Source organism: Cebus imitator, unplaced genomic scaffold, assembly GCF_001604975.1.
Source record: "Cebus imitator isolate Cc_AM_T3 unplaced genomic scaffold, Cebus_imitator-1.0 Scaffold280, whole genome shotgun sequence".
NCBI classification, from domain to species: Eukaryota; Metazoa; Chordata; class Mammalia; order Primates; family Cebidae; genus Cebus; species Cebus imitator.
Genome location: NW_016107595.1, coordinates 983,374 through 994,819, shown reverse-complemented (window position 1 = coordinate 994,819; position 11,446 = coordinate 983,374). Strand labels below are relative to the sequence as shown.

The following is an 11,446-nucleotide window of genomic DNA, read 5'->3' as shown; positions in this document are numbered from 1 at the left end:
GGCTTTAAGATTGATGGTGCTTTTCTGACTCTGCACCAAGAACCGCCGCTCCAAGACAGCGGCAAAACCGCCTCACCAGCCTCAAGAGTCGTGCTGGCGACCCGTGGGGCTCCTCCGCTGGGAATCTCCTGGTGCGTGAGCAACAAAAATTGATCTGAAAGTGTGGTATCTTCTCGTTCTCTGCATTTTCAGTGGGAGCTGCAATCCCGAGCTGCTAGTGATCAGCCAGCTTGGATCTCTCCCATCCAGAGCTTTTAAACTTTTTGCCCTGGGGTGAATGATGAATCTCGGGACCTTCCCTGCGTGGTTGACATGCCCAAGAGAGAGGACTGGGAAGATCCTGACGTTGGGCACACGCTGGGCTACCCTGAGTTCACTCTGTGTGTCTGTCCCCCTCCACCACCAACAGGACCCCCGAGGCTCTCGGATGATGGAGTGGAGACATTTGAAGCCGTTCTGCTGCGGTGAGTTTCTTCCTCTGCGGCTTGGGGGGCTGCAGAGGTGATAAGCCTTCCAGGAAAACAGAATGTGCCCTGTCCGGGCCCCCTCCCCAACGTACCCCCGCTGCTGCCTCAGCTGGAGGGGACCAAGGAGGAGCGGAGGGCAGGTACCCACCTGGGAGGTGACCACACTGCGGGTTTGGGTCTGGGAGCCTCAGCCCGGCCCACAGCACTTTCCCTGTGGATCTGAACCTTCCGCCCACGTTTCTCTGTGCCCAGGACTCAGGCAGGGCTCCTGCCCAGAACTCAAGACCTTTCTGGAATACTGGGGCACATGCTCCCACCTTCTTTTATTATTTTTTTGAGACAGAGTCTTGCTCTGTCACCCAGGCTGGAGTGCAGTGGCTCTGTCTCGGCTCACTGCAGCCTCCACCTCCCAGGTTCCCGATTCTCCTGCCTCAGCCTCCCAAGTAGCTGGGATTACAGGTGAATGGCACCCACGCCCCGCTAATTTTGGTTTTTTCAGTAGAGACAGGGTTTCACCATATTGGCCAGGCTGGTCTCAAACTCTTGACCTCAGGTGATCCATCTGCCTCGGCCTCCCAAAGTGCTGGGATGACAGGCCTGAGTCACCGTGCCCGGCCTCAGCCTCTTTTCTTTTGTCCCGTCTTCTCCCTCTGCCTTCTTTACTCCCTCTCGTTCACTTCATTGCTCTGTCTGTATCAGCAGATATTTGTTGGGCACCACACAGACACTGCCACGGGGTGAGCTTTCAACACAATGGGGAAAGCAAACATGAATTGAGCAGGCTGGATAATGTCAATTGTGATGGGTGCTAGAGAGGAGAAGTGAGGGCAAACAGGGCTCTATTCCAGCCCGGGGTGGCAGAGGCAATCCTGGAAGGCTGCCTGGAGGAGGATCCTTTTCAGCAACAAAGAAGGAACAGGGGACAGCCAGGCCAAGCGAGGGGGCAAGAAGCATGTTCCAGGCAGGGACTCAACATATGGGAAGGGCTGTGCATGTCCAGAGGAGTGACATTGGAGAGGAAGGACAAGACAGAGATGTTGAATGCCGAGAGCAGGGGAGACGTTGGCAAGAGCAGAACTCAAGACCTTTCTGGAAAAGTTTAAAACACTTTCTTTTTTAAACAGAGAAGTTCTCTCTCATTCTGTCACCTAGGCTGGAGTGCAGTGGCATGATCATAGCTCATTGCAGCTTCCACCTCTAGGGTTCAAGTGATCCTCCCACCTCAGCCTCCCAAGTAGTTGGTACCCCAGGCGTGTGCCACCAGGTGCAGCTGCTTTTTAAAATTGTTGATAGAAATGGGGTCTCAAGATGCTGCCTAGGCTGACTTGAGCTTTAGAGCACGGAGGGAGGGGAGAGATCAACCTCCTGTTTAAAAAAAATCCTTTGGGGCCCGGTGCGGTGGCTCACGCCTGTAATGCCAGCACTTTGGGAGGTTGAGGCAGGCAGATCACTGGAGGTCAGGAGTTCGAGACCATCCTGGCCAACATGGGGAAACCCCGCCTCTACTAAACATACAAAATAGCCGGGCATGGTGGCGGGCGCCTATTGCCCCAGCCACTCAGGAGGCTAACGCACAAGAATAGCTTGAACCTGGGAGGTGGAGGTTGCAGTGAGCTGAGATTGCATCATTGCACTCCAGCCTGGATGAAAGCTCTGTCTCAAAAAAATAAAAAAACCCTTAGGCTGGGTGCGGTGGCTCACGCCTGTGATCCCAGCGCTTTGGGAGGATGAGGCGGGCGGATCATCTAAGGTCTGGAGTTCGAGACCAGCCTGGCTAACATGGTGAAACCCCGTTTCTACTAAATATCCAAAGAATTAGCCAGGTGTGGTGCGTGCTTGTAGTCCCAGCTACTCAGGAGGCTGAGGCAGGAGAATCACATGAACCTGGGAGGCAGAGGTTGCAGTGAGCCGAGGTCACACCACTGAACTGCAGCCTGGGCCACAGAGCGAGACTCTGTCTCAAATAAATAAATAAACAAACAAACAAACCCCCTTTGGGTTGCGTGTAGACCCGCAGTTCTCAACCAGGGTGGCGTGCCCCTCTCTCTGGCAGGGTGACTGACTGTGCCCCTCTCTCAGGCAGGGTGACTGACTGTGCCCCTCTCTTGGGCAGGGTGACTGACTGTGCCCCTCTCTTGGGCAGGGTGACTGACTGTGCCCCTCTCTCAGGGAGCATTTGGCAGACTTGGCCACAGACCCCTTACCAAGCACGTGCTCAAGACACCCATGTCCAATGTCCTCCAGCTGTCAAAGGTACACTTTGAATAGCCATTTTAGCCGTCACGTCTTCCGACTCCAATGTGATCGTGCCTCCCTCCCTGTCCCCTCCCTCTGTGACCCTCCTGTACGATCACTGGGGATGGGGGAGCATGTCACACTCATGAGTGGAAGATCTGCCTGGGGTCAGTGTGCCCTTTCCAACCTCTCCACGGCTCCTGGCAGAAACCGAGCTGTGGACGGGCTCAGAGGCACAGGTGCAAAGCACGTGACACCTCCCGCGTCAGCGGCTGATGGTGCTTCTGGGGGGACGCTTGGGGAGAGTGCTCTGTTCTAAGGTGTGTGCGTGCCCAAGCTCAGTTAGTGGTTCTCACGGAGGGGTTGGGGCCGGCGGGAGATTCTGCCCCCAGGGGACATTGGCAATGTCTGGGGATATTTTGTGTCATGACTTTTGTGGGGGACAAGGGGGGCAGCTGGCATCTGGTGAGTGGAGGCCAGGGATGATGCTCAGACCCCTCAGTGCACAGGACACCCCCATATCGCAATGAAGGATCTGGCCCCAAATGTCAGGAGTGCCCAGGCTGAGAAACCCTGCCCTGGCTGGAGACCCTGTCTCTCTTGTCTGTCTGTCTGTCTGTCTCTCTCTCTCTCCTCTCTTTCTCTCCTCTCTCTCTCCTCTCTGTTTTCTTTCTGTCTCTCTCTCTTCTGTCTCTTTCTGTCTCTCCTCTCTCTCTGTCTCTCCTCTGTCTCCCTCTATCTCTGTCTATCTGGGATTTCTACCCAGGGGTGTTTTTGCCCCCTCGGGGCGATATCAGCAATGTCTGGAGACTTTTTCAGGTTGTCACATTGTGGCGGGCATTGGTCCTACTGGCATCTGGTGGCTGGAAGCCAGGGATGCTGCTCAGAGCCCTCTGGGGCACAGGACGCCTCCACCCCAGAGAGCCTCCGGGCCCCAGGTGTCAGTAATATGCAGGCTGGGAATGGCTCGGGTGGGGGATGGAATGGATGAGCCGGGCTGGCTCATTTTCCCACATTTGTCCAGCTCACCGCCTGCCCCTGGCCCTGGCTGCAGAGCTGTCCCAGGAACCCCAGGTCCAGTCTCTCCCTGGACCCCTTTGCAGCCTGCTGGGGTCTCAGACCTGCTCAGCTGGCCTGATTCTGCGGGGTCTTGATCTGCACAGACCCTGCCAGCCTCTCCGTGGCCTCCAGTTCTCCTGGGGCGATGCCCAGGGAAGGAGGAGGAGCCGGGTCCTGGCTCCCTCTTCCCGTAGGTCACTTTGCGATGCTGGAGCTGGGCCCGAACCCATGGCTGTCTCTGCACATGCCCTTGCCCAGGCACGAAGGGGTTCTCTCTTCACACAGGCATCACCAACGTGAGCTTCCCCCTGTCCGACCAGCCCGTGTTGGGAGAATGGTGGATTTTTGTCGAAATGCAAGGCCACACATACAACAGGCCTTTTGAAGTTCAGAAGTATGGTAAGTTGGAGAATTTCAGGGTCTTGGAATTTCAGATCTGGGAGGAATCTTAGAAACTGGTGAGGAAGGCCGGGCTTGGTGGCTCACGCCTGTAATCCCAGCACTTTGGGAGGCCCAGGTGGGCGGATCACTTGAAGTCAGGAGTTTGAGACCAGCCTGGCCAACATGGCGAAAACTGTGTCTATTAAAAGTGCAAAAATTAGCTGGGTGTGGTGGCGGGCATCTGTAGTCTCAGCTACTCGGGAAACTGAGGCAGGAGAATCACTTGAACCCAAGAGGTGGAGGTTGCAGTGAGTTGAGATCACACCACTGCACTCCAGCCTGGGCGACAGGTCGAGACTCCGTCTAAAAAAAAAAAAGAAGAGAAAGAAACTGGTGAAGAGGTGGAAGATGACATGAGTCCCCGTTTACTGAGGGCTCGTGATGGCTGGGCATAGTTTCAGGGGGTGGTCCCACACCCTTGCTTTTTTTTTTTTTGAGACAGGGTTTCACGCCCATCACCCAGGCTGGGGTGCAGTGGTGCGATCTTGGCTCACTGCAGCCTCAACTTCCCAAGTTTGAGTGATCCTCCCTCCTCAGCCTCCTGAGCTGCTGGGACTACAAGTGTGAGCCATCATTCCCGGTTGATTTTTGTGTTTTTAGTAGAGACAGGGTTGCCCAGGCTGGTCTCCCAACTCCTGGCCTCAAGTGATCCTTCTGTCTCAGCCTCCCAAAGTGCACTCTTGCCTTTTATAGAAAAAAAGTTTTTTAGGCCAGGCATGGTGGTGGCTCACACCTGTAATCCCACCACTTTTGGAGGCTGAGGCGGGAGGATCACTTGAGGCCAGGAGTTGGAGACCAGCCTGGACAACAAAGTCCCCGTCTGTACAAAACTTTAAAACAAAAAATTATCTGGACGTGGTGGCCCATGTCTGTAGTCTCCGATACTGGGAAGCTGAGGCAGGAGGATTGCCTGAGCCCGGGAGATCAAGGCCGCAGTGAGCCGTGATTGCAGCACGGCACTCCAGCTGGGGTGACAAAGTGAGACCCTGTCTCAAAAAAAAAAAAAGTAGGTGGCCAGGCATGCCAGCTAACATCCGTAATCCCAGCACTTTGGAAGGACGAGGTGGATGGATCACTAGAGGTCAGGAGTTCGAGACCAGGGGTTGGCCAACATGGCGAAACCCCGTCTCTGCTAAAAATACAAACTTTAGCCAGGCGCGGTGGCGTGAGCCTGTAGCCCCAGCTACTTGGGAGGCTGAGGCTGGAGGATTGCTTGAACCAGGCAGAGGAGGTTGCAGTGAATCGAGATCGTGCGACACTCTGTCTCAAAAAAAAGAAAAGAAAAAATATTCTTAGGTTCCTACAAGGGCTCTCCCAGGACCCGATTCTTTCTGGTTTTCTGGCGGCTTCAGGGCATCACGCCCGCCCTGGTGACAAGATGGCTTGACCCTCCCAGGGCTGAGTCCAGAAGCGATGGAGAAATCGGCTCTCTGCTGATTGTGGGCTCCCAGGGTCACAGGGGCTGGGTGGCACCTGTAGGCCTGGTGTCCACCCTGGGATAGGCTGGAATCCACCACACTCTAAGCTGATGGTCTAAAAGTGATAGGAGGAGGTCCCTTGAGGAAAATGGGGTCCTGGTCCCCCAAAGATGGGAATAGATGCAGCCTGCAGAATCCCTAAGGCTGCTGAGCAGAGTGGCATGGATGGGTACAGCATCACCCTCGGCGGTGGCCGGGTGCTATGGTCCACAGACACCTTGCACAGGGGGCCAGGGCTCCTGAGGTCACCTTAGGGACAGAAGCCAGCCCCTCCTCCTCTCTGCTTTCTCTCTTCAGTGTTGCCCAAGTTTGAGCTACTGATTGACCCACCCCGGTATATCCGAGACCTGGATGTCTGTGAGACAGGCACCGTGCAGGCCAGGTGAGAAACAGGGGCACACGGGGGGCCTTTCCCCCTCCCCCACCATCACACTGCTCCCTCAAGGTCGTTCCCCTCCACTGTTGCCTCCCTCCCTCCCACATGGGTGTACCCCTCTCTTCCTGGGTCCCTCCCCTGTGCGTGTCCCGTCTGTGGGTGTGCCCCTTCCCCTAGAGCATCTCCCTCCCCCAGGTCCCTCCCCTGTGGGCGCCCCCCTCCCCAGGATGTGCCCCTCCCCCTAGAGCATCTCCCTCCCCCAGGCCCCTCCCCTGTGGGCGCCCCCCTCCCCAGGATGTGCCCCTTCCCCTGGAGCATCTCCCTCCCCCAGGCCCCTCCCCTGTGGGTGCCCCCCTCCCTGGGGTGTACCCCTTCCCCTAGAACATCTCCTTCTCCCCTGGGCCTCTCCTCTGCCTGCCCTTCTGTCTCCCTGTACCAACCCGGCTTCCCCTCCTCCTACACACAGTCACTCCTCCCGTGGCCTCCCTGCTCCCCCAAAGGTGCCCTCTGCCTGCTCCCGCCCTCCCTCATAGCGGGTATCTCCCTGCCCCATGAGCCTGTTTCACTCCACCCACTGCCTGTCTTTGTTCCCATGCTGGGTGTGGTGGCTCACGCTTGTAGTCCCAGCAACTCAGGAGGCTGAGGAGGGAGGATCACTTGAACTTGGGAAGTCGAGGCTGCAGTGAGCCGAGATCACACCACTGCACTCCAGCCTGGGTGATGGGTGTGAAACCCTGTCTCAAAAAAAAAAAAAAAGCCAGAATGTAGGACCGTCCCCTCAAACTGTGCCCACGTCCCCATGAGCACACCCCTGTCTCTCCAAAGCCTGCCCCTCCCAATATGCATTCTTCCTCAATCCTGCCCCTTCCCACTAAGATCTTCCCTCCCCAAGGAATGCCCTACACAAATTAGGCCTCCCCCAAGGCTGCCCACCTCCCCTGCAGGCCCCCCTGGCATCAAACAGCACTCCCAGCCAGCGTACTGACCCAAGAGGGGTGGACCTCTTTTTTTTTTTTTCAGATGGAGTCTTGCTCTGTCGCCCAGGCTGGAGTGCAGTGACACGATCTCGGCTCACTGCAACCTCCGCCTCCCGGGCTCAATCGATTCTCCTGACTCAGCCTCCCAGGTAGCTGGGACTACAGGTTCCCACCACCGTTCCCGACTAATTATTGTATTTTTAGTAGTGAAGGGGTTTCATCATGTTGGCCAGGCTGGTCTCGAACTCTTGACCTCAAGTGATCCACCCACCTTGGCCTCCCAAAGTGCTGGGATTACAGGTGGGAGCCACCTCGCCCGGCTGAGAGGGATTTTCTGAAGGGCTGCCCACCTAATGACTGGGCTGTTGGCCAAGCCCATACCAGGGTCCACCCCAGGGCATCAAGAGGCATTGATGTGGGGGCGCCAGGGAGAGAGCCTCAGAGGCTCCCATTCCTGTGTCCAGCTCTCGCCTGCCCCCTGGCTGCGAAGGAGGTTCTCTGGCCTGCATGTCCTCCAGCTGTGTGGGGTTTCAAATCCAGGGCTGGGCACATGCCCTTTTTATAGTCTAGAAAATATTGAAGTGCCTGGCATTATTCTTTTATTTGCTCTTTCTCTCTCTCTCTCTCTCTCTCTCTCTCTCTCTCTCTATTTTTTTGAGGCAGAGTCTCACTCTGCTACCCAGGCTGGAGTGCAGTGGCATGATCTCTGCTCACTGCAACCTCCGCCTCTCGGGTTAAAATGATTCTCGTGCCTCAGCCTCCTGAGTAGCTGGGACTACAGGTGTGGGCCACCACACATAGCTAATTTTTGTATTTTTAGTAATACCGGCTTTCACCATGTTGGCCAGGCTGTTCTCAAACTCCTGACCTCGTGATCTGCCCACCTTGGCCTCCCAAAGTGCTGGGATTACCAGCATGAGCCATTGTGCCCAGCCTGCAGTCTCTCATTTTGCCCCTGTTCCCCATGCCTGGCATTCCCTCTGCATCAGAAGTGACAAACAGACATTTAAGTTTCACCATCACACCTCAGAGGGCAGTTTGATTCCCATTCTCTGTCTGAGTGAGGAAACTGAGGCTCAGAGAAGTCTGGTCCCTGATTCAAGGTTGAGCTTAATAGGGTGCTTAGGCTCAGGTGCCTCTCAGGGGCCCACAGTCGCTCATGCCTCTGCACTACTCTGCTCCAGAGGTGGCACCAACCTAGCCTGCTCAGTTTCAGAGTTCCTCTCTGACCCTCGGTCTCTTTTTCTGTCCATCTCAAGGTGTGGCGCAGAGGATCGCAGGGCCTTGGTATCTTCTGTCCCGACTCCAGGCTGCAGAGAGGGCTGTCAGGACAGGATGCAGGGTGGGGAGGGAGCTGCACCAGTCACTGTACTAGTGGCTGCACTGTGCCAACCTGGCCTTCCTGAGGCTGGGCCCTCCCTGCCACCCAGTCTGGAATCTCCTGGCTGTGAAATTGACTATGCCTAACCCTTTTGTTCCAGATATACCTTTGGGAAACCTGTGGCTGGTGCCTTAATGATCAACATGACCGTTAATGGTGTGGGGTACTACAGCCATGAGGTGGGACGCCCGGTCCTCAGAACGACCAAGGTGAGAAACAGGGACCCCTCCAGCCCCTGACCCAACCCCCCGCTTCACTGCCGCAATCACACATTTTATTCAACTTTCTTTTATCATTATTAGTTTATTTACTGCCTTAAAAAATATTTTGAGGCCAGGCGCCATGGCTCACACCTGTAATCCCAACACTTTGGAAGGCTGAGGCGAGTGGATCACGAGGTCAGGAGTTCAAAACCAGCCTGGCCAAGATGATGAAACCTTGTCTCTACTAAAATACAAAAATTAGTCGGGGGTGGTGGTGCATGCCTGTAATCCCTGCTACTTGGGAGAATGAGGCAGAGAATCGTTTTAACCTGGGAGGCGGAGGTTGTAGTGAGTCAAGATCTCACCACTGCACTCCAGCCTGGGTGAAGAAGCAAGACTCTGTCATATATATATATACATATATATATATATATATATACATATATATATATATATATATATATATATATATATATATATTTGTATATATATGTGTGTGTGTATATATGTGTGTGTGTGTGTGTATATATATATATATATATATATTTTTTTTTTTTTTTAATAGAGGCAGGGTCTCACTATGTTGCCCAGGCTGGTCTTGAACCCCTAGGCTCAAGTGATCCTCCCGCCTTGGCCCCCGAAAGTGCCAGGATTACAGGTGTGAGCCACTGCTCTGTTTTACTCTCTAAAACAGTTATTTGGCAGGGATTTTTCTGGTGATAAAATTCCTGCAGGCTGAGTGAAGAGACTTTAGAAAATATAAAAAGAAAGAAAATAAACATAACATGTTCTCCAGTAGGTGGGCACGAACACTATTGATATTTTGATGTGTTTCCTTGCAGATTACTGTATATACAGTTTTGAAAAAAGAAAACAAATTTGGCTGGGCGTGGTGGCTCACACCTGTAATCCCAGCACTTTGCGAGGCAGAGGTGGGCGGATCACTTGAGGCCATGAGTTCGAGACCAGCCTGCCCAACATGACGAAACCCTGTTTCTACTAAAAATACAAAAATTAGCGGGGCATGGTGGTGCATGCCTGTAATCCCAGCCAAGGCTGAGGCTGGAGAATCGCTTGAACCTGGGCGGCAGAGGTTGCAGTGAGCCGAGACTGTCACTGCACTCCAGCCTGGGTGACAGAGCGAGACTCCCTCTCAAAAACAAAACAAAACAAAAACCTAAACTAGTTTTATTGTCTGGAGTCCCAGCTATTCATATTTGGAAGGCAGAGGCAGGAAGATCTCTTGAGATCAGGAGTCTGAGCTCGAGGCCAGCCTGGACAACATAGTGAGATCCCATCTCTAACATAAAATAAAAACATAAACAATTTTATTGCGATATCATTCACATAGGATACAATTCACCCATGCAAAGTATACAGTGGTTTTCATATAGTTGCAGAGTTGTGCAACCATGGCTGTTATCCAGTTTTAGGATCATTCCACCCTCCTTCCCCAAATCCTTCCTGTCCTTTTGCAGAGAACCCTCGTCTCCCTCCTCCAGTCTCTGGCAATTACTGAGCTGTTTTCCGTCTCTGTGGATTTGCCTGTTCTGGACATTCCTGTCAGTGAATCATACACTGTGTGTCCTTCTGTGTCTGGCTCCTTTGCTCAGCATCATGTTTTTGATGTTCATCTGCATCATAGCGTGGTGGGCACTTCATTCCCTTTTGATGGCCGCGTCATATTCCCTGGTACAGACGGACCACAATGCGCTTATCCCTCCATCCAGTGGTGGACGTTTGGGTTGCTTCTGCTTTTTGGCTGCTATGTCTCATGATACTATGAACGTCCCTGTGCAAGTTTTTCTGTGGACCTACCTTTTTGTTTCTCTTGGGTTCATTCCGAGGAGCAGAATTTTAGGTCAGAGGGTAACACTGTGTGTAACCTTTTGAGGAACTGCCAGTTGGTCGATGTGGCTTCACGGTTTTACATTCCCACATGTTTAAGGTTTTGTAACTTTTTTCGGTCTTTCAACATAATGTTACTTTGTGAGTGGGGTACAGTACAACAGACACTCACCTTTCTGGAGACTCCCATCCCTCCTTAGGTGTCCTGGACATTAACCCTTTCAGCACCAGCTCCTCTCCGCCTCCCACCCAGAGCTCCTTCTCAGTCCGTTTCCCACCTGGGACACATCTGCTCCAATGGGTGCCCCTCTCTTATCTCTGAGATCTGTTAAATCGAATTTAATTAATTAATTTAATGAGATGGAATCTTGCTCCATCTCCCAGGCTGGAGTGCAGTGGCGTGATCTTGGCTCACTGCAGCCTCCACCTCCTGGGTTCAGGCAGTTCTCCTGCCTCAGCCTCCCCAGTAGCTAACAGGCATGTGCCAGGATGCCGGGTTAATTTTTGTATTTTTAGTAGAGACAGGGTTTCATCACGTTGGCCAGGCTCATCTTGAACTCTTGACCTCAAGTGATCCACCCCCACCTCAGCCTCCCAAAGTGCTGGGATTACTGGCGTGTGCCACCGCGTCTGGCCTCTCTCTCAGCTCTCTGAGGCTTCTCTTTCATGGATTGGACACCATAACCCGCCCCCCATTCCTGACACTGGCACCTTGGGGAATCCCAGCCATTCTCCCGGGAGGCTACTGGCTGATGGCCTTTGACTTAGTTCTCTCATTTACGGAGTAATTTACTCCATACCTCTTTCTGAATAAGGATTATTTGCCAAGTCCCAGGCTGGGGTCCTGAGATAGGAATTGAATGAGGGAGCTCTGGTGCCTGTTCAGGGCAGGGCTGAATGGGCTCAGATGTCCCCTCTGTTGCCTGGGTTGTGGGAGATTGTGTCAGTATGGGAATCTCTTTCCTCTTTTTTTTTTTTTTT

The 11,446-nt window shown here is 53.6% G+C and overlaps 1 protein-coding gene across 5 annotated transcripts in view; it reads left to right on the top strand.

Annotated features, from left to right (window-relative positions):
- The window catches only part of CPAMD8 (C3 and PZP like alpha-2-macroglobulin domain containing 8), a 136,239-nt gene that overhangs the window by 15,702 nt on the left and 109,091 nt on the right, over positions 1 to 11,446 (top strand). For all 5 annotated transcript variants that reach the window (XR_005195862.1, XR_001817242.2, XM_037728743.1 and 2 more), the window contains exons 7-10: positions 410 to 464; positions 4,047 to 4,160; positions 5,978 to 6,062; positions 8,515 to 8,623. Coding sequence is in view for 3 of the 5 variants with exons in the window: in XM_037728743.1 (XP_037584671.1) it covers positions 410 to 464; positions 4,047 to 4,160; positions 5,978 to 6,062; positions 8,515 to 8,623 (363 nt within the window). In the remaining 2 variants the exon portion in view is untranslated. The remainder of the gene's footprint in view (positions 1 to 409; positions 465 to 4,046; positions 4,161 to 5,977; positions 6,063 to 8,514; positions 8,624 to 11,446) is intronic.